We start from the raw sequence: 26778 nt of genomic DNA on the forward strand, positions 1-26778 counted from the left end.
GGGGGTGAATAGGTGGCGTCCCTAGAAATCACCCTGTGAGTCACGTTGTTGCCTGGCTGATGCAGTGGCAGGAAGGGTGTACTTCTCCCCGCCATTCTGGACATGGAACTTCCTTCCTCCCTCCCTCCGTCTCCTCCCGGGCGGTTTCTTGACAAGCCTGCATTCTTGCTACAACTTGCGCCCCAGGTCCCTTGCACAGGATGCTGGGTAAAGGCTTCCCGTCGTGAGCTACATGCCGGACGCTCTCTGCTGGACAAGTGTGTCAGAGCGCTCAGGGGCTCTTCGGGATTTAGCCAGTTGAGGAACTGCACCCAAGACTAGACCCCCTTCCCCGACCCCACCTGCCCCCCAACACACACACGTCACTTAAGAGGGAGGTGGGAGCTCACCAGGGTTCCCATGACAGTCTTCTTTGTGGTTTCAGATCCCATTCAAGAGGCACCCAGGACAGGAAGTGGCAAGAACCTTTTGGATGGTCCTCCGAGAGTGCTTCAGCCCTTCCTGACCAACAGAGCCAAGATGTCAGGGGCGCCCCCAAACCTGCCTCTGCCGGTGAGGAACGCCATGCTGGCTGCCGCCCTCTTCCCGGAGTTCCTAAAGGAGCTAGCTGCCTTGGCCCAGGAACACTCCATCCTGTGCTGCCAGCTCCTGGGCGACTTCCAGGACTCCTGTTGTTAGCGTTTATATTATTATCTCAATAGAGATTCTTATTTTTTAAGTTTATAGCGTCTTGACTGAATGTCAAATGCAAAGCTGCTTCCAGAGACTTTCTACTTTGATACTTCCTGACAATACTTGATTTGGGGGAGGGATGTGTGGCACCCCTCTCCTGCCGGGGCGTCCCTCCTGATGTCTATAGAATGTAGGTCTCAGAAGCTACAGCTCCTTGGCAGAGCTGCTCCCTTAGTTTTTCCTCCTCACATTTTGGTAGCTGTGCTTCTGTCCCGTGAGTCAGTATTTGCACCAAGCAAATACTGGGGCTCAGTGGTTTCTGGACGTGCCCTTGGGCAGAAGGTGGCTCAAGGACCCCTCTGACAGATGCTGTCCTGAGTGTGGCTGCCGTCCTGGATGAGGGAAGCCTAATGGTGGAGCCCCGCCTGCCTCCCACACAAGCACACTTCACATGTCCCTCCGGATTGACCTCCAGGACCCACATTCTCTTAACACGTGCTGCCTTAGGGATGGGAGAATCCCGTTCCCAGCTCTCCGCCTGGGAAGCCACACGTAGTTGGAGAGAATCTGGAATGCAGGGAATTACTTCTTGTGGCTCAAGAGCTTTCTTTAATTACTATAACACCATTGAAACACTGAAGATAGCCTTATTTCAGCAAGATTTGCACAAAACAGTGTACCTGTGCAAACTGTTACTATGGTTTTTAGGCGTTTGATCAGATGAACCAAATGCAGTAGCATATGCTCACGCAAATCGTTATTTTTTTAAGTGATTATGTAAACAAACATTAACTGGTGAAGCTGTTCCACTGTGGGGCTTGGTGGGGGAGTTTGGAGTAGGGGCAAAAGATAAAGGTAAGCTATGCAACCTGTGAAAATCTTGAATTGTTTGCTTTTACTAATATGTTGCACTTTATAGAGAAGTGGGCACTGTGCAGCTTGCTTGGGAGCTGGGATGTGGGGACTCACGGCCTCATCAGAGACCCTACTGCACCTCTGGCTGCGAGGATGGCATGCTCCAAAGGGCATGATTGTCTGTGGAGCCATAGCCACTGGGAACCGCCACCAAGCAGAGACACATGGTTGTGTGCTAAAATTGAGATCGTAAACGACTGATCTTTATGGGTCTTAAACTCCACTCTGCTCTTTGGGGCCTAGTTCTGCAGTTTAGGAAAAAGTAACAAAGATGAGTCTCGCTGTTGGAAGGGAAATTGGTTGGAAGGCCTGGTTCCAGCCATCCTTTGTGGGCATCTCTGCTGACCTCTGGGGGTAGCACCAGGTCCTTTGGTTGTGGCTAGGGAGCACTGTTTTGTCATAGTCAGGCCCCTGGTGCAGGAGGGCAGTGGGTGAAAGGATCACATCCCAGCACTGCAGAGCAGAGGTGGCCCATCGTGTTTCTGGGATCTTGAAGCAGCTTTGTACTAAGCTGGAGAACTGACCTATGGACAAAGACACAGAGCTGGGCTGGGCTGGGTGAGCTGTTAAGAGCCAACCTGGTGGTGGTTCATAGTCTAAGCAGGAAACCTGGACACCGTTCGTGGCACTTTCTGACTTCACATTTGCTTTGAAAACTGGTTTGCCCAGCTGGGGTGCAGCAGAATGGCCAGCTCTTGCACAGCCCACAAGGCTCCCTTAGGAAAGAAGGTGGCTTCAGGTAGAGAAGGAGGAGCAGCTAAAGATGGAATTGGCACTGTCATTTATTATCTTCAAACTTTATTTTGCACACATATCTATCTGATTATTTGGACTTAATTTTTGATTTTTTGGACAAAATGTTGAAGCCACATCTGCAAATGGGATTCCTTAACTTTTTGATTTATACTATCAACATTATTTGGAGGTGGTGTTCATTCCTGGGTCTGTATTTCCTTTCCTTTTCCTTTTTCTATGTGGCAGTTGCTGGGCTCAAACCCAGGCTTGGTGCATGCTAGGCAAGCACTCTATCACTGAGCCACTGAGCCCACGCATTTATTTTAGAATACCAGGACCCTCTTTATGGAAGGTGCCCACTGGGAAAGAGATTGACTTTGTGTTTCTTATTTTCTTCAGTAGGTATTGAAATAGACTTATCTTAAAGGAGGCAGATGAGTTTGGGGGTGAGAGGCAGGAAAATTTTTACTTCCTGCAGTGGGACATGGGAATCAAAGTCACATAAGGCAACTTTCCTAACTCCCTGTTTGGAACTGGAAGTGGTTCATGTTTCTCTGTCTTGGCAGTCCTCCTCCAGAGAGCTGTGGCCAGGGCTTTATGAAAGTATGTTAGAAGGCTGATCTGGAACTGTTCATCTGGAAGTACAGCGTCTCAGAAAACGCATGTGGTTGAGTGAAATAACCAGGAAGGGTTATTTGGGGAATGGTGTGGAACATGCCGAAAGAAAATGGCAGAGGCCTAAGCTGCAGACAGAAGAGCAAATTCTGAAGGTTTTGGAGGAGTGGGTTTTGTTCTAGTTAGATACGAAGAGACCAGGTGGCAGGCAGGTGATGATGACACCTCTTTGATGGGAAAATCATCACAGTGATGAAGTAGAAAATTCCAGACCTAAAGTGAATGAGCAAAGCCCTTAGAAATACCACTTTTGTAATGAGTTCTTATTTGTAATAAGAACTTTTTAAAGAGATTTGACATGCTTAAAATGTGGTCCAAGAGTATGAGTCCTCTTCCTTCTGACAGGCTGTGCTGTCTGCTAGAGCAACAGTGGACATAAACCCTTTGGTTATGTACCCTGGGCTGGCGTCACTGGGTCCAGCCTGATGGTTCCAGGGAGGGTGGGGGTGTCCAGGATTCCTAGAACATCACAACATTAACCTCAGTTCATAATTCAGGGTCTCATTTAGAAGTCCAGACTAAGTTTTATGGTTCAAAACATATGAGAGAACTGAGATACTTAAAATTGGTTTTTGAAAGTGGCCAGATAAACTTAAGCTTTTTAACAAAGAAATTCCAGCTTAGGTGCAGCCTAAAACAGTGTCATGGGGGTAGATAACAGTCTCCAGCCATGAAATGGAGAGGCTGGAATGACTAATTAGAGATAAGGTTTTCTTTATCATTGGCTGCTTCCTTCCCTGGATCCAGAATGGGCAGCACAGACCTCTAAGTAGAGGCGGCCCCATGATGTCTTCATGGATTGAAGATCAGCAACCCTACCTGACCTAAATAAAAGCCACCTGCCAAGGAAGGGACACTACAGAGGGCCTGTAAAGAACTGAACGCACCCGCCCAACATAAGACAGTAATCCACTCCATCCTCAGCATGTTGAGGTGTTTTTCACAGTGATGCTAAACCACAGAGACAGTTTCACAATGGCTCTGAATGTTTAACTAAACATTTAACTTTTAAATGTTTAGTTAAAAGTCCAAGACTATGGCTGGGGTGCCCATCCTGGATGTGTGCAGGTTGCTTTCAGTAGGGAAGCAGTGCCAGCTGGGGGCTGACGTTAAATCTCTGTATATGCTCCAAGTCTCATCTAAGGGCAGCCCAATTTAATGGTAATTGCCAGACTTGTGTTTACTGAAATGGCTGTCATGCCTGCCATTTTTATGAAACACTTCATTGCAGGACAGCTATTATCAGACTCCCACTTCAAGTCACCAGCCCTGGCCAGTTTAACGGATGGTTTTCTGCGAACCTCAGCCACCAGTTCTGCAGTATTAGCTTTGGGTGAAGCAGCAGTCCTCTGGCAGCCTAGGCCTGGTCAGCGTTAAGCCATTAGGAAGATATCCTAGCCCACTCCTCTTCAGCCCTCAGTCTCTGAATCACCTAGCACTAATTCCCCATCAGAAAACAGCTTAAAACACATCATACCTGTTTACACTCCATCCTGTCACGTCCATGGGGGAACATTTTATGAGAATGGAGTTGACTTTTTCTTTCTGAATGACCCTCACAAACCCAAGGCTTTAGAAAAACTCTTGGACTTCAAGAATGGCTTTGCAGATAATTTTGCCTCCGTAAGTCCTCTCTGCATTCGCACACTTATTAGGTCGTTACTCGTTTTGGAGGGCAGATTATTCTGGCAGCTTATTAACTGGATAAATAGGGCCTTGGCAAAAGAGTTGCAAGAGGCTCTTGAGGGAAAAGGCAGCCCAGAACAGGTGGGGGAAGTCTTCAGTTCTCTGGCCTCTTGCTCTCAGAGCTCACAAACTTTTGCCTTAGCTAGGACTGGCCTTTCATAGCCTGTCAGGCCGTGGTGAATTTTGTTCATTTTTCATATGTGGATAAGTTTAATTCACTGTTGCCCACACAAGTGACAAGCCTGACAACAGGCTTCTGTCTGCTGCATTTGGTATGAATTTCAGGCATCTTCGGGGGGAGTTCAGGTTTACTATGCCACTTTAGAACCTGACAGAGGTGGTAGGAGCTTTTAGGGCAGATTATAAATTTCATGGAACTGAGGCTGCACAAGTCTGTGCTTCCTAGTATGCCAAGTGACATTTTACTGGGACAAGTCTACAAAAGGTCAACTTATACCCAGGCCCCTTTTGCCCCACAGACAATCTGGTGCTGACCAATCTTTCTTAAATGATTCTTACTCAGCCATTTGACTGAAGAGGCAATAGGGAAGGTTTAACTCCCGGGCCTTCAGTCTCAATCCAGGGTCAGCTCTATTGATAAGCAGTCCACAAATGCATGTGCCTAGAACTGTTGAAGGAGCGGGGCAGCTATGTCCATGCTGCCTGTGGTAATGGTAAAATAACATGGCCTTTCAGACAGATCTGGTGGTGTTTCCCTCCCCTCCCCTGTCCATACTATGTGAAAGTCCTTGAAACAATGCAGCTAAATTCAATTGAAAAATAAAACTGTGGGCCTTGCCTTAAGCTGTCACACTGAATTAGTCAACTTGAAGCTGACAGAAGGTGTGCACTTTCAAAAACTTTCATGGCTGCCTTCCAGAATTACTTTAAAAATAGTGGGTGGGGTGGGGAGGAGACTCAGCTAAAACCTCCTCACCTTGGTAAAATACGTTCATTTTTTCCATCAGCACCTTGAGAGACAAACAAACAGAAGTTCACTTTCATTCAGGAGCCTGGACAGAGGCAGAAAGCTGCTTTCTAGACCCAAACAACCTGGAATTTAAAAATCCTAGAAGTTGGCACCCCCCTTTTACAAGTTTCCTAAGTTAGATGAACACTTGCCAGTGCTCCCTCTGCTGGTAGCAGGCTAAGTGCTGGGACCCATATGCCTGCCTTCCCATCAGACCCACCATCGACTCCCTCTAACAGCAGAGCAAATGGTTTAGGTCTGACCAGGGAGAGCTGGTGCTGGCTGGCCTGGGTACAGTTTTCCAGCATATTCTCCTCCCAGCCTGGGCTTGGGCATCCCACACCCAGCCCACTGGTGTGTGGATTCCATTGACAGATGGCCGTGGCTCCAGCTCTGGCACCAACTCCTACATCTTAATGTTATCTCCCCTAAATGTATAGACAGAACCAAACTACATTCATGCTCAAGTAAGAATGTGAAATTGTATTTCACTGAGGCCTGTGTATAAGTAGAGCCACACTTTGTGGATTTCTTAGGGGGTTTCATAAACATTTTTCAAATATCTAGTCAGATTACAATCAGAGCTGTGGTTCAATTTTTTTCCCCTCATAGCAGTGGTATTGACACAGAAAGCCTGGTTTGCAGGATTTCAGAAGTTGACATCGAAGAGAACAGGCAGTTGTCAAAGCTGGATGGACATTAATTTTGCAAGGGTCAAGTGTTTTAACAGTGGAATTTTCCTCAGGGAATAATCAGCACATATTGTTTTGACAAAGTAGCTTCGTTCAACGGTCTATGTGGCTGCACCCCAACTTTTGTGAAATGTTCTGGACAGATCCTTCAGTGTTTCCTAGAAGGCTTGATGATAGGAAGTCAGATATTTTGGTAAAAACTGAATCTATAAAACTGAATGGTTATTTCTCACTAAATAAGATCCTACCCTATTGGAATCTCAGAGCATCTTTGTGTATTTCTAATTCAGAGACTTGCAGAGTGAGAAGGGACTCTCCCTTTCTCTCTTGTGGAGAGGTTTAGTGGAAATCACTTTATTTTAGACCCCATAGTTGTCAGGGCTGTGACAAAGGGTGGGGCACATGGCCCCCGGGTGAGGTAATGTCCTCTTACAGTTCCAAGCCACTAATTTTAAGTTACTTTTTAAAAGTCATCTCCTCCTGCATGTCTACAATAAACTGCCCAACCAGTTTCCCCTCTATTATTTCCACTTTTGTTGGCCAGGCAAGATGGACATTATCCTCCTCACTCTGAGGGAAGACTGCATGCTTGTCTGGTGGTGGAGGTGGGGCACCACTTTCCTCCTGTCCCCCAGCTGCTGCCGGAGGAATGTCCCCCCAGAAATGTTCTCACTGTTCTCAGTAGGCCAGAGAATTCAGTGTAAAATAAGGGCCTCCAAGGATTTTGTTCCCTTGCTCATTCAAATTTGACAAATACTTTAAAAAACACCCTTTGCAAATCTGGTCTTTAGAGGGAGTGCTGTGAGTCTGAGGTACCAGGCATGTGCAAAACAGACAGAAATAGTGTCACTGTCATGGGAACCCATGCACCTCAGTTACAGTTAAAGGTCAAGATTTTGATATGCTAGTTTATAGTCTTACTCTTCTCAGGCAAAACAAATCAATTTAATGTTACCATCTTTTTCTGGATCTTTTTGGCCTGGGGGGGTTTGTAGGGGATTAACAACACAATCTTTGAAGTGTAAGTTCATTTTTATGTGATATTTCAGTATGTATTTTATTCATTAAATTTATTTGAACACTTCTGTTGTGTTTTGAGTTCACTGATTGCCAAACCTGTGTCGTCAGGAGCCGGTGGGATCTGTGCTTGCTTCTAATACTAACACTGACACTAACACCCACCCTTTCCAAACCTCCCCGAACTAATGTGTCTGTACTGTACCAGTTTATTCACTTGCATTTTCATCTTCATTAACCTACTTGAGGTCTAAATATACTACATCCAAACTCCAGTCTCCCTTGATCACTGTTAACTTGGAGCACCTGGAACAAGGCCCAGCCTTCAGGGAGTGCTCACAGATAGTTTTGAAGGAACTGCACATCATTAAGTTTTCTTACAATGGTCACAGGACTTGAAATGCGTAATTTATTCCATTTAGAATTACTCTACAGTAGAACCTGCTGTTTCCTAACCACTGCTGCAGCCACTGTGGAGCCATTCTGATGTCTAAGAAGCAGGTGGTATGGCTGTGGTCTTCTGTGAAGGCTGCCTCCCAAGGCACAGGGTCTCAGACGATGAGCACAGGCATGAACCATCACCTGACAGAAAGCGTGGCATGGCTAGAGATGAGATACCACCCAGTGCCACACACGATGTTTGCTCCTGTGGGCTCCTATTCTCAGTCATGGCTGCACTGTCCTCCTTTGGGCAGCCAAGGGACCCTAAACAGCTCACAATGACAGCTTCTTCTCCAGTATTTCCTTTATCACTGTTGGATCTGCTCGGTTTAAGCTTGCTTTCCGGACCAAGCCGATCAGCTTATTGATAGCTCTGGTGTTTCCCTTCTTCAGGTCCATTACCTTCAAAGAGAAATTAAGAGGAGAAAATAAAGAGCCTTTACCTAAAAATCCTCAATTAAGGTTTACTTAATTCAGTTTCTTTCCCCCCTTATTATAAGCTATAAAATAAGGAAAGGAAAAGGGGGATTAGCTTCTGAGATTTCTCTACTCCTGTTCAAGGGGATTTTGGCTCCTCTATCTTCTGGTGAAAGGGAACAAGAGCAGTGATGGATCATGGTGACTGCCCACAGCAGAGCTGGCCCTCGGGAACCAGGCACTCTCCTTTGGGACGCCCCCATGGAGCACTGAGTCTAACTCTCTAGTGCTGCAGGGCATCGGGCTCTCTGCCACTCCTTGCCAAGAAGAGCCACTTTTTAAAAGCCAACTACAGAAAGGCAGAGGGTATAGGCAAGCGGTGTGGCTGCACTGGGTGGAATAGGCTGGGCTGAATTTCTATCAACTAACCAGGACTCTCAGGGCAGCCTGCACCCTCCCCCAGCTAGGCATGCCTTGGCAATGATGACATGTGCTCATCTGCTCAAGTGCCACAGGGCGAGTCTGAAACCAAGTGTACCCTTATCAGTCACTGCAGATGAGGCTGGAAGATGGAGACTGCAGGACCTGTGCAGGCTCATTTTCCTTATCAAGGGCTCTTTATGAGCTGCTAGTGTCCCGGCTTGCTGATGGGTAGGTGGCCACAATTCTGAAATAAATACTAGCAATTTTTTCCCCACTGAAAAGTCTCTCTAAACAGTATAATTAGATTTGTGAAGGAATGGTGCCCTCATAGCTTGTCTATCTTTTGCTATGCTAAGAACACAAAATTGACTTGGTTTTCAGCCGTGTTCCCATCAAAGGATTTTTTTCCATAACTTACAAATAATTTTCCTCTGCCTTCTCACCTCTCAAAGGCATGAAGCTAAAGCATTTTCCTATCATTCCCCCTTCTCAGCAGGTCCTCCTTATAAAGTAGTACTAGCTCACAGATTGGAAATGCCAACCCCAGGACAGGGCAACAGGCCCGGGAGGTCAAAACTTGGGCTTGCTGAGCGTGGTAATATAACTACAACTCCACGGAGAGCAAATGCCAGTGTGGACATTTTCTCATAAGGAGAAAGTTGTGTCTCTCCCATATTCATCTAATTTCATCTTTTTGATCTTAACGAAAGAGCTGACACAAATGATTGGAGTTATAAGCTCACACCAGCCCTTCTGAGGAAGAGCTTCCGGCTGCAGCAGGAACAGAGGACAGGTGTCTGGCGTTGTCCTCAAGACTAGTTCCCTCTCCCTGCCCATGATAGTCACCACTTGGGGATGTCCCTCCATGGTGGACTGGCAGAGCCGTTCCAGGGCCTCTTGATCCTGCATCAGTTCCAGCCGCTGTTCAGAAACAATCTGTGCTGCGGTTTTCCCCTCCCCCTTCCACAGCTGCTCAAACACCTAGGGGGAGGAAAGAAGGAAGCAGTGAGGAGTCAGCTCTTCTTCCAGTCATACTTATGGGGAGAGGAGCAGGAAGCAGTGGAGTCAATTAATGCCCAGCTGAGTGGGCCTGGCAGCTGGGAAAGGGCACCAGGCTGCCCACTGGTGCCACCCCTCTGAGTGGAGGGAAGCAAAGCCATTCCTTCCTGAGGTGGAAGGACTCCCTGGGTGCAGATGAGAGGCCTTGTGTAAGCCAGGTGCATCCCCTGACCCCCTTGCTGACTCAAACAGTACACAGCCCTGTCCCATGTCCCCAAGGAGGGGCTGTGAGAGGTGTGGAGATGACAATCTCTCTCAGAGCTCCTGCTGATGGTGTCAGAGGACAGATGGTTGATCTGTCTTGTGTCCACTGAATTAATCAGTGGAGGTGACTGTTAGTGATGCATGCTCACACAAGAAGCGGGAGGTAACCACTGCACTTAATGGTCCACATGCAGCCTGCTGGGAAACAGGATTTTAGGGGGCAGGAAAGTAGCCCCATTATGAAGATTCAAAATGGAAAATAACTGAAAACATAAATGACAATCCTGAGGGGCCTCTGGCCTCCTACATCTGTCCCCTATAGGTAGAGCTGCACCCACATCTTACTAGGATAATAAACAGTTAATGCTTGGTGTACTTTCTACTTAAAAAACGCCAACACATCCACAGACCAATCACATGTGGGGAAAAGGCCAACATTTTTAAGGAAGGCATTTCCTAGGGTGATTATTTTTCTCACTCCTCTTGTTTTTCTAGTGAGCCAGAATGAGGGTGGTGCCTTGGTTCAGCTCTGTTGTTGCCTTGCTCCTTTCAACCTGCAGCCATGCCAGTGCATGCCCTGTCACTGGCCAGTGATAGCAGGAGCAGGAGTCCCTCCTCCCAGAAACAGTAGCTCTTACTAGTATGTAGCTTGGCCTAGCAAAGCGAAAGTGGGGAGAGGGGATGGGCCCCAGAAGGGCTCAGAGTTCTCCCCAGTGCAGATCAGAGCAGGCCAGGGATTTATCACAGCCCCAGTGGCTACTGCGTCTTTGCTCCAGACATGCAGTGATGGGTGGGGGGAACAGGTGCCAAGTGGGTCCCTATGTGTTCCCACAGAGCACCGCTTTGACCACTGCCACCATCCCTGGATGCTTGGGGAGTACTGTCCCTGCTCTGAAAAATCCTACTCACAAGATAGTGAGTAAGGCAGCTGTGCAGGAGAAAGGCCCAGGAGAGGGCACAGCACAGAAGGTACCTCCTGGCCAGGAGCATCTCAGCATGGGAACTGGAGAACAATTGCTTTTACTGTGGCTGGTCCTCAGGAGCTGCCAAGCCTGTCTGAAGACTTTCTCTGCCCACATTTCCTGATATACTTTTCTTGAATTAAGACTTAAAATTTTAAATATTTTTAAATTATAAAAATTAGTATATGTTCATTGCAAAAAATAAGGAAAAGAGGAAAGACAAGAAATCACCTGCCTTCCATTCCCTTAAGATAACCAGTGTTATCATTTTATTGTTTTCCCTTCCCATCCTCTCTGGTTTTGCAGCATAGCTGTGGTCACAGCATATATATTTGTGTCCTGGTCTCTCTTCACTTATTACAGAAGCACTAGCCTATATTAATAAATCTAGTACCATATATATTCATCATAATGTAATTATCTGATACATGTTTAGACTTTGACAAAGGTTCATTTGCACAGATTGCTAAAAATGTTCCTAGCTGAAAATGTCCAGCATTATAGAACAGAGGAGAGCCCTCAAGCCCTGGCTCAGAACAGAAACCACCCACAAAGCCTTGCCCATAAAGAATCTGCTCCATGCTCTTTCCTGGGAAAGAGGGAGAACAGTTCATGAGACAAGAGGGACACTCCTTGAAGCCTATCCTAGAGTCACTAGGTCACTCCTGGGTCTGCCTCTGCCTTTTTTCCAACGCAGGACACCTTGAACAAGTCGACTAGGTTGTCAACCCTTGCCTGGAACCTGGTAGGCTAGGACCAAGAGCTCAGTGCTGGCTGGATTTGTCTGGGCCAAAAGAGCCAGCATGGTGGCCATGTGCTCAGGGATCACTTCCACACAGAAGGAAGAGCGGTACCCAGAGGACAGAAACTGCTGAATGCAGAGCCAGCTGCTCCCTGAGAAAGGGCAGGTAGGCTGGTGGCACAGAGCAGTGGTGCTGGAGACACCTCATTCAGTGGTCTCCAGAAGCCACTGGGAGTCTGGTAACTGATGCATCCTTTACTCTCAGAGTTGGGACACAACTGTCTACTCACTTCACAATTAGGGAAGTGGCTTGCTCCCAGGAAGACATGGAGACTCCAGCTGTCCAATCCCCTGCTAAACAAGGACTGCATACTCCTGGCTGGAGCCTGGCACGGAAAGCCATGGAAGGGCCTGGTACTGCCCCTGGCTAGACTCTGCTGTCCCAGCCCACCTGGTGGTCATATAAAAGCCTCTGTGGTTGTCAAGCCTTCTGCTGCAGCACAGACCCTCAGCTTCTGTGTTTAATCACACCCAGGGAAGTGCTAGCCCAGTGCAGTTGTTTCTGGCCTGGAGTGCGGCACCCAGGCCCTGCTCTGCCCATCTAAAAGACATAAACAAAACTGATTTCTAGCACAGTACTGGTTCTCTCTGGTAACAAAAGGCCAAAGTACAGTGTAGCACAAGCTGGGAACCCCAATGCATACAGATGCTGCAAGCTGGAACGCCCACATTGCACACAGTCACTGCAGGCTGAGATGCCCCCATCACACACAGACACTACAGACTGTGAAGCCCCCATCACACAAAGAAACTGTAGGGTGAGACGCCACAGTCACACACAGACACTGTAGGCTGGGAGGCTTGCACTGCACACAGACACTGTTAGCTGGAATGCCCCCATCACACATGGACACTGCAGGATGGGATGCCCCCATCACACACACACATTGCAGGCTAGGAAGCCCCATCACACACAGACAATGGATCCAGCATGGACAGACAGAGCAGAAGCTCGACCTTTGGGCCCTGAGGATTGAATCCACACACTGTTCTTAACTGCTGCTCATCTATTTCTGTAGCTACATCTATTGTTGATGTGTCCTGTTGGAAGCCATCCCTACCTTTCCTGGGCCTCCCCCTCAGGATGTAGAGGAATGGCTTGTTCAGGAGAGATGGCAGGGAGAGAACTGTCACAACCAGACAAGGGAGTTCCCTCCCTAGTCGGGCAAGTATTGTGTGTGAGAGATCATTCTTGTAGGAAGGCACAAATCTAACCCAAGCCCCTTGGAGGGGAGGACACCGTAAAATACACAAGGAACTGAAGTCTGGAGAAACAAAATGACATCAATTCTATGTAATTTGGCTTTAGTATGTGATCTGGAATACTCTACATTAACAGCAGGAGGCTGGTTAAGCAGTACCCTTGTATGGTCATTGTGTGGTCAATGTGGCTTCCACCTCTATGGACCCCAATCTGGCCCGGTCCCATGGGAAGTGTTAACTGGATGATGCTCAGGAGACAGTGGGCCATTTGCATCTGTTCCCAGCATGCTTAAAGGAGACACACACACACCTGGCATGACGTCCCTTGAGCTGTGACTTGGCCATACCCAGAGCCTCAGAGTCAAAAGCAGGTCGGACATACTTGGATGCTATTTGTAGGTTAGCTGTGATGCTGATGGTGTGGGAGTTTGATGTGTCCAGATTGGCCCTGCCTTAGTAAGAGCAGGTAGGGACTGCCACCTGCCACTGCAATACACAGATCTGGATCATGAGAGAGGAATACAGGACATTTTTGTCTAGAGTTACCAGGAGGTTGCTCATGATGATATGAAATCTTCAAGTTTCTGTTTCTATTTCTGAAAAACAGGGTGGCTTTGTGGCATCCACTTCTTACTGCCCTGGCCCCAGGGTGCTGAGAGATGAGGCCACAAATCTCAAAAGCCCTGTTGGAGCAACTGGGAGGAGGGTGCAGTGACATGAGTAAGGGACAGAAATAATTGGCAACAATGTCAGCAAGAGGCAGATGGAAAGAGATGGTTTAGTAACAGATTAGAATGCAAACTGGGAGATTCTTTGTGCATATCCATTGGCCCTGGAAGTCAGCCACACAGTGAACTTTCTCCCTCAAACCCCCCCACCCCAAGTCATCTCATCACTAACGGAGCCTTTTCTGGTTCTGTCAGAAGCAATGTGGATAATTGGTTAGAATCAAAGTCTTTCTGTTTTGGCTCCCAGATTTCTATAACCCAAGGCCTACTTGGTCTTTTTGGTTAAATTTAGAAATGTTAATTGTAATACATTAAAAAAAAATTTTTAAAGAACAGTATACTATAAAAATAACACAAAAATATTCAAGATTAGTCATTAGAGAGAGGTAAGTCAAATCCACAGTGAGATGGTACTTTCCATCCACCAAAATGGCTGCAGTGAAAAAGATGGACAAAAACATGTCTGGTGAGAATGTAGAGAACTGCAACCCTCATACAATGAAGGTGAAATGTAAAATGGTGCAGCCATTCTGGAAAACAGCTTGGCAGTTCCTCAAAATGTTAAAATGTGTTAGATTTAACACATGACTCAAAAATTTCATCCCTATGTATATATCCACAAACTTTGAAAACACATGCTCAAACAACTTGTGTATATGAATGTTTAAAGCAGCATTATTTATAAGGCTCAAAAAGTGGAAACAACTCAAATACCCATCAATTGGTGACTGGATGGATAAAATGTGGTACATCTATACAATGGAGTATTATTTAGTCATAAAAAGGAATGAGACACCAACACATACTAGCGCATGGATGAATTCTGAGAACATCATGCCACCTGAAGAAACCAGGCATAAAGACCACATATCATTTGACTCCATTAGTATTAAATGTCAAGCATAGGCAAATCCATAGAGAAAGAAAGTAAATTAGGAGATTTCTAGAAGGAAGAGCTAATGAGGAGTGATGTGTGCAGGGTTTATTTTCTGAGGTGGTGAAAAATTCTAGAATAGATAGTTGTGACAGTTGTTCAACTTTGTGATAAACTAAATGAACAACCATGAGATTTTTCAAGATCTCTGAATAGAGGACCAGTACTCACCTGCTGGTGAAGAACCAAGCAACAAATAGGTATAGCTGCATTTTGAAGTGAGTGGATTGTGGAAAGACACTGGAAATCAGCAGGAGAGGAACAGAAGCCATGTAAGATTCAGAGACGTGGGATGACAGCACAGTAAGAGAAATGAAACATCTGGTATCTGCTGCTTGGGTTCTACAGCTGGGGCAGGGGTGTTTCTCCTCTGCAAGGGTGAGAGTGGAAGGGAGAGGCCCAGGAAAAAGTGAGGATGCTGGCAGATATAGCTACTGGGAAGTTTCCTCACAGGCTTGCAGCCCTCATAGATAAAGTATGCACAGTAGCCTGGCTATGGAAAAGAAATTCACTTCATCTCTCAAGGAGCCCCAGGATGCTGTGGCCAGGAGCCATCTTGAGAAGGGACCTACCATGTATTTGGACTACTCTAGGGGTCAGAAAGCTGTGCACAGTCCCATCTATGAACCCCCACAGATTTCTATTGCACTGACAATGGACAGCTGCCTCATGAACCAAACTTGGCTCAGCAGAGTGACTCTGACTCAGACCTACTGAGTATCCTGCACTGCAGGGGATAGGTGTTGCTACCCAGATGGGAATGGAAGGCACTCATCTCAGCTATGTGGGAAGCATAAATAGGAGGATTGAGGTTCAGGCTATCCCAGGCATAAATGCAACACTCTATCTCAAAAATAACGAAAGCAAAAAGAGCAGGGGGTTACTCAAATGGGAGAGCACCTGCTTGGCAAGTTCAAGCCCTGAATTTAAACCCTAGTACCAGGAAAAAAAAAAAAAAGATCATCTCATGAGAGTAGTAGGTATTTAACCCACCAGATATGCAAATCTCAGTATAGAAGCACAAGAAAATACAAAGAACAAAGGTAATATGATACCTCCACAAAAGATTGTAACTTTCTAGTAACAGATTTCAAAGAAATCAAAATGGATGAGCTGCCTGATAAAGAATTCAAAAGAATGATTTTTTAAATCTCCATGAGAACCAAGACAATAAACAGCTGAATGAAAGTAGAAAGATAATAAAACAATGTAGCATATGAATGAGAAATTCAACAGAGATGGAAACTTTTTAAAAGAATCAAACAGAATTCTTGGAAATGAAGAGCTCATTAAGTCAAATAAAAAAATCCAGTTAAAAGTCTCAGTAACAGACTAGCTCAAGTAGAAGAAAGAATATCTGAGCTTGAAGACAAGGTCTTGAAATACAATATTCTGTCAGAAAAATAAGAAAGAACAAGGACAGCATTCAAGATTTTGGGGACATATTTAAACAATGCAAATATGGACCACTGGAGTATCTAAAAAGCAAGGAAATAAAGGCTAAGGGTACAGAAAACCTATCCAATGAAAAATAGGACAAAATTTCTCTAACTTGGGAAAGACATGGGCATATATATACAAGACTTTTATGGAACCCCAAACAAACATAACCAGAAAAGATCTTCACCATGATATATTGTAGTCAGACATACATGACAAAGAATTTAAAAAATTTGCAAGAGAAAAGGGCAAAACCACTTATAAGCACAACCCCATTAGACTAACAGCAGATCTCTTAGCAGAAACCATACAGGCCAGGAAGGAATAGAATAATGTATTCCAAGTCCTGAAAGAAAAAAGGTGCCAACCAAGATTACTATACCCAATAAGGCTTTCTATTCTTTGGAAATGAAGGAGAAATAAAGTGACTGAGTAAATTCATGACCAACAGACAAGCCTTACAAAAGATGCTTAAGGGAGTTCTATATCCAGAAGTGATTGATTGATGACTATCAAAATGATATCATGTGGAAATATAATCCCACTAAAAGACTAGATAAATGAAAGAGAAATAAAAAAGGATCAACCATTAGCAATACAATAAACCATCCAACTCCAAAAAATGAGTAAGGGGAGAAATAACAAGGAATATTCAAAAGAACTAGAAGAAAACCAAAAGAATGACAGGCATAAGTCCATCCCTTTTAATAATAACCTTAAATGTAAATGGACTAATTTCTCCAATTAAGATACAGACTGGCTGAATGGATAAAAATAAAAAATAAGCCTCAACAATATACTATCTATATGAAACTCACCTCACAAGTAAAGACACACAGAGACTGAAAGTGAAAGGATGGAAAACGATATTCCGAGCAAATGGAATCCCAGAGTGAGCAGAAGCTACACTTGTATCTGACAAAATAGACTTTGAGACAAAAATTGTATTAAGAGACTATAATGATCAAGGGATCAATTCATTAAGAAGATATATTGAAATTGGAAGTGCCTATAATCTCAGCTATGTGATGTGGGAGATGTAGGTAGAAGGACCATCACAGTCTGAAGCCAGCCTGGGCAAAAAGTGTGAGCCTCTATCTGAAAAGTAACTAAAGCAAAAAAATGGTTGGAGGCATTTCTCAAGTGGTAGAGTGATTCCCTAGCAACTGTGAGGCCCTTAGTTCAAACCCCAGTACCACCAAAACAAAAAAAGGAAGAAGAAGATATAATGAGTATAAATCTATATGCACCAAATGTTAGAGTACCCAATTTTATAAAACAAACATTAACCTAAGAGGGGAGAAAAGTTTCAATACAATAATGGGGGATTTCAGTTCCTACACCCATCAATTGAAAATTTACCCTGAGAAAAAAATTGACAATCAGAGTCAAGCAATAGTATAAAGCAAATGGATTTAACAGGTATTTATGCACTGCCTGCAGAATGCACATTCTTCATCAACTCATGAAACTTACTCTAGAGTAGACTATATATTAGGAGAAATAAAGAGTTAATAATGTTAAAATGTCCACCTAAATTCTTAGTGAATTTAAAAAACTGGAATCAGCTCCCAGAAATAATCTGTTGGTCTTGATTCACTGGTGGGGTAGTCATTGCCCCTGTTAGTGCTCAGATCAGAAACATGCCAATCTGGATCCCAGAAAGTTTGGGTTGGCAAGTCTCTTTCCTTATGTCCTTTAAAGAGTTTGATATCTGCTGTGGCATATTGTAAATCTCTTTCTCTCCTACTAAAATAAAAAAAAAAAACCCTGAAATCATATCCTGTATTTGTTCTGATCATAAGGGGATCAAAGCTGAAGCCAAATAGTAAGAGAAACTGAGACATTTCACAAACTCACAGTGATTGAACAACACATTTTTGAACAGTAAGTCACTAACCAAGTCAGAAGAGAAACTGAAAACTTTTTTTTAAAACAAATAAACATGGAAAATAACATACCAAAACCTGTGGGATGCAGTAAAAGCAGCACTAATACATTTATAGCCATGAGCACTTACGTACAAAAAAATATTTTAAATAATCTTAAATTCCAAGGAATTCTGCACACAGAAGATGAAAGCAAACAAAACCATGAGAGGATGGGAAGTATCAAACCACAGGAGAAGAAAAGACAAGGAATCAGAAAGTAACATTGATTCAGCTGCACACAATCAAACCCTTAGACAACAAAAACAACTAAATGACAGGAATCACCATATACTTATCAATATTAACAGTGAATGTCAACAGACTCAACTCCCCATCAAAAGATACCATTTGGCAAACTGGATTAAAAAGGAAGATCCAACAATCTGTTGTTTACAGGAACCCATCTCATTGACAGAAACAAACACTGGCTTAGGGTGAAAGGCTGGAAGAAGATTTACCAAGCCAATGCCTCTGAAAGCATGCAGGAGTAGGGATACTTACATCAGCCAAAGTAGATTTCAAACTTACATTGATCAAACAAGGTAAAGGACACTTCATACTAATAAAAGGAGAAATACACCAAAAGGAAATAACAATTATCAACCTATATGCACCCAATGTCAGCGTATCCATTTTCATCAAACACACTCTAAAGGACTTAAAAGCACATATAGACTCCAACACAGTGGTAGTGGGAGACTTTAAGACCCCCTATCACCAATAGATAGATCATCTAAACAAAAAATCAATAAAGAAATTCTAGAACTAAATCACACCACAGATCAAATGGACCTAGCTGATGTCTATAGAATATTTCATCCAACATCCACACAATACACATTCTTCTCAGCAGCCCATGGAACCTTCTCCAAAACTGATCACATCTTAGGGCACAAAGCAAGCCTCAGCAAATAAAAGAAAACAGAAAAAATCCCTTGCATTCTATCTGATCACAATGCATTAAAACTAAAACTCGACAACAAAAACAACAACAGAAAACATGCAAACAATTGGAAGCTGAATAACACATTGTTCAATGATCAGTGGGTCACAGATGAAATAAATGAAAACACGACCTACCAGAACCTATGGGGTACAACAAAAGCTCTGGAAGGAGGAAAGTTTATAGCCATGAGTGCGTATATTAAAAGGACAGAAAGATCTCAAATAAACGACCTAATGCTAAATCTCAAACTCCTAGAAAAACAAGAAAAGGTAAAACCCAAAACAAGCAGAAGGAGAGAAATAATAAAAATAAGGGCCGAAATTAATGAAATAGAGCCCAAAACAACAACAACAACAACAACAACAACAACAACAAAACAACCATATAAAAAGAATCAACGAAACAAAAAGCTGGTTCTTTGAAAAAAATAAACAATATTGACAAGCCCCTGGAAAATCTGACTAAAATGATGAGGAAAAAGACCCAAATCAGTAAAATCAGAAATGAAAAAGGGGAGATTACAACAAATGCCAAGGAAATACAGGGAATCATCAGAGACTACTTTGAGAACCTATATTCCAGTAAGTTTGAAAATCTTGAAGAAATGGACAAATGACCATCCAAAACTGAACCAAGAGGATATTAAACACCTACATAGATCTATAACACAAAATGAAACTGAAGCAGAAATAAAGAGTCTCCCAAAAAAGAAAAGTCCATGACTTGATGGATTCTCTGCTGAATTCTACAGACCTTTAAAGAAGAACTAATACCAACTCTCCTTAAACTTTTTCATGAAATAGAAAGGGAAGGAACACTGCCTAACTCATTCTATGAAGCCAGTGTAACACTCATCCCAAAACTGGACAAAGACACATCCAAAAAGGAACTATAGGCTAATCTTCTTAATGAATATCGATGTAAAAAACTTCAATAAAATAATGGCAAACCAAATCCAACAACATTATCAGAAAGATCATTCACCATGACCAAGTTGCCAGGGATTCAGGGGTGGTTCAACATATGCAAATTCATAAATGTAATATAGTACATTAATAGAAGCAAAGACAAAAACCACTCGATCATCTCAATAGATGCAGAAAAAAGCCTTTGATAAGATTCAACACCACTTCATGATAAAAGGTGCAAGAAGACTAGGAATAGAAGGAATGCACCCCAACATATATAATAAACCTATAGCCAACATCATACTTAATGGAGAAAAACTGCAACCATTTCCCCTAAAGTCAGAAATGAGACAAGGGTGCCCATCACTCTTATTCAACATAGTCCTGGAATTCCCAGCCAGAGCAGTAAGATAAGAAGAAGTAATAAAAGGAACACAAATAGGTAAAGAAATAGTCAAAGTATCCCTAATTTGCAGATGACATGGTCCTATACCTCAAAGACCCAAAAAATTCTACCTAAAATCTCCTAGATACCATAAACATCTTCATCACAGTAGGACAGAAAATCAACTTACAAAAATCTGTAGCCTTTCTCTACACCAACAATGAACAAATTGAGAAAAAATATAGGAAATTAATTCCATTTACAATAGCCTCAAAAAAAAATCAAATACCTAGGAGTAAACTTAACAAAGGATGTGAATGACCTCTACAAGGAGAACTACAAACCTCTGAAGAAAGAGATTGAGGAAGACTACAGAAGGTGGAAAGATCTCCTGTGCTCTTGGATTGGTAGAATCAACATAGCAAAAATGGCTGTACTACCAAAAGCAATCTACATGTTCAACACAATTCTCATCAAAATACCAATGACATTCATCACGGAGATTGAAAAATCTACCCTAAAGTTCATTTGGAAACACAAGAGACCACAAATAGCCAAGGCAATACTCAGCAAAATGAGTAATGCTGGAGGTATCACAACACCTGATTTCAAACTATACTACAGAGCCACAGCAATAAAAACAGCATGGTATTGGCACAAAAACAGATATGAAGACTGGTGGAACAGAATAGAGTACCCGGATATGAATCCACACAGCTTTGCCCATCTTATATTTAACAAAGGCACCAAAAACATATGATGGAGAAAAGACAGCCTCTTCAACAAATGTTGCTGGGAAAAGTGGTTATCTGCCTGCAGAAAACTGAAACTAGATCCATGCCTATCACCCTGTACTAGTATCAACTCAAAGTGGATTAAGGACCTTAATATCAGACCTGAAACTCTGAAGTTAGTACAGGAAAGAGCAGGGACTACTCTGGAATCAATAGTCATCAGCAAGGACTTCCTCAGTAGAACTCTAGCAGCCCAGCAACTAAGAGAAAGGATTGACAAATGGGACTACATGAAATTAAAAAGCTTCTGCACAACAAAAGAAATGGTCTCTAAACTGAAGAGACAACCCACAGAGTGGGATTAAATATTTGTTAGCTATACATCAGACAAAGAACTGATAACCAGAATATACAGAGAGCTCAAAAAAACTAGACTCCCCCAAAATCAATGAACCAATAAGGAAGTGGGCAACTAAACGGAACCTTAAAGGAAGAAATCCAAATGGTCAAAAAACATGTGAAAAAATGCTCACCATCCCTGCCCACAAAAGAAATGCAAATCAAAACCACAGTAAGATTCTACCTCACTCCTGTTAGAATTAGCTATCATCAAAAACATCACCAATAGGTGTTAGCAAGGATGTGGGGGAAAAGGAACCTTCATACACTGTTGGTGGGAATATAAGCTAGTACACTGCTTTGGAAAACAATATGGAAGCTTCTTAAAAAACTAAAACAGATCTGCCATATGATCCAGCAATACCGCTTCCAGGGATATACCCAGAGGAATGTGACTCAGGTTATTCCAAAGGCACCTGCACACTCATGTTTATTGCAGCACTATTCACAATAGTCAAGCTATGGAAACAGCTAAGATGCCCCACCACTGACGAATGGATTAAGAAAATGTGGTATTCATACACAGTGGAATTTTACTCATCCACAAAGAAGAATGAAACTTTGTCATTTGCAAGTAAATGGAAGGAACTGGAGAGAATCATCTTAAGCAAAGTTAGCCAGGCTCAGAAGGCCAAAAATTGTATGTTCTCCCTAATATGAGGATTACAGACCTTAAATAAATGCTGTAATATTATTGGACATGGGTCACACACTAAGTGGGGGGAGGAAATGTGTACAGAAGGAATAGAGAAAGGGAAGGGAACCTAAAACTTGAAAGTGGCTGATATGCCCACTGTAGAGGAGCAAATAAAGTAATTTTAAACTGGCAGAGGCCACTATGGGAATGTGACCGGGAAGTAGTGAAGAAGTCTGGTAGAACTGAACCAATTTGGGTTGTAATACACATATGCATGGAAGCAATGCTAGGAATCTCTCTGTATAGCAAAAATGCTACGCCTTTCTTATTATCTCTTATGTTTTCTCTTCAACAAAACTGGAGAAGAGGGCAGAACAGGTTCTGCCTGAAGTGAGGGGGGTGGGTAAGAGAGGCAGGGGGATGAGTGGCCTAAACAATGTACACATATGAGTAAATGTATAAACAATTAAAAAATAAAGATAAAAAATAAAACAAAACAAATGAATATGGAAAATAACACACTAAAACCTATGGGATATAGTAAAAACAGTATTAAGAAATTTATAGCTATGAGCACCTACATCCAAAAAAAAAAAAAAAAAGATTTTAAATAACCTAATGATGTAACTCAAGGACTTAGAAAGAAAAGCCAGAAGAAACAAAACCCAAAAGTAGTAGAAGGAAAGAAAGATAAGAGCAAAAATGAAATGAGATGAAAAAGACAAAAAGAATCATGAAAAAAAAGTTGGTTCATTGAACAGGTAAAATTGACAAGCCATTATCTAGAATAACCAAGAAAAAAAAAAAAAGGAAGTTCAAATAAATAAAATCAGAGACGAAACTGACAAATTTCTGGACACATATGACCTACTGAAATTGAACCAAGAAGATTAAAAAAAAAAAACCAAATAGACCAATAGCAAGTAACAAGACTGAATCAGTAATAGAGTCTCCCAACAAAGAAGAGCCCAGGACTGGACAGATTCATGGATAAATTTTAAAGAACTAACAACCTTTCTCAAACTATCCTATAGAACTGAAAAGAAGGGTACCCTTCCAAACTCCTTCTACAGGGTCATCATTACCCTGTCACTCAAACCTGACAAAGATACAAAAAAAAAAAGAAAACTATAGGTCAATATCTCCAATGAACACAGATGCAAAGATCCTCAACAAAATACCAATAAATCAAACTGAACAGCATATCAAGAAGATCATGTATCATGATCAAATTGGTTTCATATCAGGGATATAAAGGTAGTTCCACATACACAAATCAATAAGCACAGCACTTCGCCCCAAAAGAATAAAGCGTAAAAATCATATGATCATCTCAATAATTGCAGAAAAAGTATCTGACAAAATCCAACATACTTCGTGATGAAAGTCCTAAACAAATTAGGTGTAGAAAGACCATACCATTACATAATAAAGGCATTCATGACAAAAGCCAGTATCACACTGGATGGGGAAAAACTGAAAAGCATTTCTTCTAACATCAGGAATAAGACAAGGGTGGTTCAGTGTCACTGTTCTTTTTCAGTACAGGACTAGAAGGTTTAGCTAAAGCAAATAAGTAAAAGAAATAAAAAACATATGCAAACAGTGTGGAGGGAAGTAAAATTACCCGTTTGTAGATGATATGATTCTATACATAGAAAAACCTGGGGTCTCCACCAAAAGCCTATTTGAACTGATAAATTCACCAAAGTAGCAACATACAAAACCAACATATGAAAATCAGTAGCTTTTCTTTATACTAATAACAAAGTTTCTAAGAAAGCAATCCCATTCACAACAGCCACAATAAATAAATACACGTATACCTAGGAATAAACTCAATTAAGGAAGTGAAAGGTTTCAACAATGAAAATTACTAAACATTGATGAAAGACATTGAAGAAGTCATTAAAAAATGGAAATATCTCCCATGTTCATGGATTGGAGGAATTAATATTACTGAAATGTCTACAATATGCAAAGTGATCTATCGATTCAGTGCAATCCCTCTCAAAATGCCAATGATACTCTTTATAGAACTAGTATGTTAGTGAACTTTCTGTTGGTGTGACAAAACAGCTGAGAAAATGAATACAAAAGAAGAAAGTCTTCTTTTGGCTATTTCAGAGGGTTCAATCCATGGTCAGTTGGCTCTGTTGTTTTGGGGCCTGTGGTGAGTCAGAACATCATGGCAGGGAACATGTGGTGGAACAGAAACACCTCAAGGCAGACAAATGGGGGAATTATATCAAACTAAAAGGCTTCTGCACTACAAAGGAAACAAGAGACAGCCTACGGATTGGGAGACAATATTTGGCAACTATCAGTCCGACAAGAGGATTAATATCCAAGTTATATAAAGAACTAAAAGAACCTAACAATGAGAAACAAATTATCCAATTAAAAAGTGAGCCCACGATCTGAATAAACACTTCTCAAAAGAATTACAAATGGCCAGTTCATGAAACAATACTCATTATCATTAATCATGAGGAAAATGAAAATCAAAACCACAATGAGACACCATCTCACTTCACATAGAATAGTTATTATAAAAAACAAAAACAAAACCCAAAGCTAGTGAGGGCATGGAGATAAAGGAACCCTTATATACTGTTGGTGGGAACATAAACTAGTATAGGTATTATGGAGAACAGTATGGGCAGTCCTCAAAAACGAAAAGTAGAACAAGCATATGACCCAGCTATCAGATTTCTGGGTACATATCCAAAGGAAATGAAATCAGCATATAAACGAGATAACTGCATATCCAAGTTTATTGTGGCACTATATATAATAACTAAGATATAGAATCATCAACACATGAATGACTAAAGAAATAACACAATATTATTTAACTGTAAAGAAAAACAAAAGTGTGTCATTTCCAACAAAATGGATGGAACTGGAGGGCATTATGTTAAGAAAGGTAAACCAGACACAGAAAGACAAGTAATGCAGTTTTCTCTTAAATGTGGAAATTTAAAAAGAAGAAGAAAAAAGGCAACCTTAAAGTAGAATAATGATTACCAGGGATTGGGAAGGGTCCTGGGTGGAGGGGATCAGGGGTCAAGGGTAGAAGAAGCATATTTGGAAATGATCAATACACACTGCATGCAGATATGGTAATTTCACACTGAATCCCATTAATATGTACAATGAGTATGTGTTAATAAAAAGTAAAATAAAAATTCTTTATAAATTTAGAAAAGCACCAATAAACAGTACATTTAGTAATAGAAAATAGACAAAAATAAATTATAACCTTATTTTTGGAAGTCTTTACCTCTCAACTTCATATCTGTCTACCCTTTCTCCCTCCCTCACCCCCATCTTCCCTGTGTAGAGGCAGATGCCTGGAATGATGCTCAATCAATTTAATGATAGTTATTTCAAGGGAGTAGAATTTGAGAAACTTTATACTTTTCTGTGTTACTTACATTCTTTCCCCCAAATAATTTTCCCCAGAAAAGCAGTTATTTCCTTAAAAACAGAACCCAAAAGGTAGAAAAGATTTGCCACCCTGTCAATGATCTATAAGGGAGGGTCCCTCAAGCAGCACACATTAAACACTGTTCTGATCAGGCTTTTATTTTTCATGGATGGCCTCACAGAAGCTATGATTCACCCACTCCCTTTAAAAACACTGAAAGTTGATAAAATGCAAATGTGTCTCTATCTACATCCAAACCCAGCTGTCAGCATCTTTCAGCTCTTTCCATGTCTTCCCACTGGAACTATCTTATTTACTACACTATGTTTTTTTTTTTTCTCCCCAGTATGTGCACTACATCTTTGTTGCAGGTGTGTGTGTGTTTTCTTTTTTTGTGGGGCAGGGTGGGTAGGAAGGAGAAAGGGAAGACTGTTTTCCTCTTCATTTCAAATGCTACAATTCATCTGCTCTTATGTGTGTGTATAGTTTTTCTGCCCTCAGGCCATCTATTCTTTCTACAGCTACTGAGCATTGTCATAAACATTTGTATTCCTCTGACATCCATACAACCAAAGTCCTTCCTAAGCTGTGGGTCCCTGTAGTTGACAGCTTCACTTGAGGTGGCTTAACAGAGCTCCTGTATCTAGTTCACAGCAGAGTGCCAGTGCCTGCTCCATGGTGTCTCGTAATTAGCCAAACACAGCCGCTTCCCCAAAGCCTCGCTTTGTAACCTGCCACTACTGTCAGTGCGTATAAATATTATATGCAAAAGGCATCATTAAAATAACACTGGGTTTTTGGCTGAAGCACTGACAGCTGCGCAGTCTCTGTAGTTAAGATGAGGCAGTTGCCTAGATGTTCTTTATCTTCTGGGTGCTTATTTGTAAATTTTCTGAGTTTCAGGAAATCTCTCACCCACCTAGCACTGTTAGGAAGACGTGGAGATGAGGCAGAAGGCCTTAAAGGATGCTGTTTTTCTGAGTTTTCACGAACTGCGTGCATGTAAAATTTCATCTATAGGCCTTACCCTCCTTGCCAAGGATGAGCTCTAGAAAGATCACCAGGTGCGAGAGAACAGAGGAAGCCTTGGGACTGGTTGCAGAGCTGGGAGGACATGAGAAGAGGAGTAGGTTTAGAACCAAGGCAAGGCTGCCTTTGGTGTTGGGGAAACTCTGTGGTTGGCAGTCCCAAAGAGCTGCAGGGCCCCTGCCTTTTACACAAACATCTGACATTCAGGGCAAAGACCCATAATAGCTAATTCTTCCAGAGACAAGAAGCGAACTGCCTGCATCATCACACATGTTGGTGTTCTATCCTTGCTAAATGAAATCTTTCAGCATCAAAAAAATCACAACAAACACTTCATACTTCAATTATGAAATTATCTTAGTGATGGCTTTTGGGTTTCATGGAAAACATTTACTGGGGTG

The 26778-nt window shown here is 42.3% G+C and overlaps 2 protein-coding genes and 1 pseudogene across 7 annotated transcripts in view; 2 read left to right on the forward strand and 1 right to left on the reverse strand.

Moving 5' to 3' along the window:
* Positions 1-7429, forward strand: part of Fhip1a (FHF complex subunit HOOK interacting protein 1A) — a 221584-nt gene extending 214155 nt beyond the window's left edge. For all 6 annotated transcript variants that reach the window (XM_074041280.1, XM_074041278.1, XM_074041283.1 and 3 more), the window contains one exon: positions 425-7429. In XM_074041280.1, the coding sequence (XP_073897381.1) occupies positions 425-701 (277 nt within the window). In that variant the 3' untranslated portion in view covers positions 702-7429. The remainder of the gene's footprint in view (positions 1-424) is intronic.
* A 319-nt stretch (positions 7430-7748) lies between these two features.
* Positions 7749-26778, reverse strand: part of Gatb (glutamyl-tRNA amidotransferase subunit B) — an 80868-nt gene continuing 61838 nt past the window's right edge. The window contains exons 12-13 of the mRNA XM_020155294.2: positions 9490-9624; positions 7749-8205 (exon numbers count right to left, since the gene is read on the reverse strand). Coding sequence (XP_020010883.1) covers positions 8077-8205; positions 9490-9624 — 264 coding nt within the window. The 3' untranslated portion in view covers positions 7749-8076. The remainder of the gene's footprint in view (positions 8206-9489; positions 9625-26778) is intronic.
* Positions 17533-17622, forward strand: LOC141411233 (small nucleolar RNA SNORA3/SNORA45 family; annotated as a pseudogene).

This window comes from Castor canadensis, chromosome 9, assembly GCF_047511655.1.
Source record: "Castor canadensis chromosome 9, mCasCan1.hap1v2, whole genome shotgun sequence".
NCBI lineage: Eukaryota > Metazoa > Chordata > Mammalia > Rodentia > Castoridae > Castor > Castor canadensis.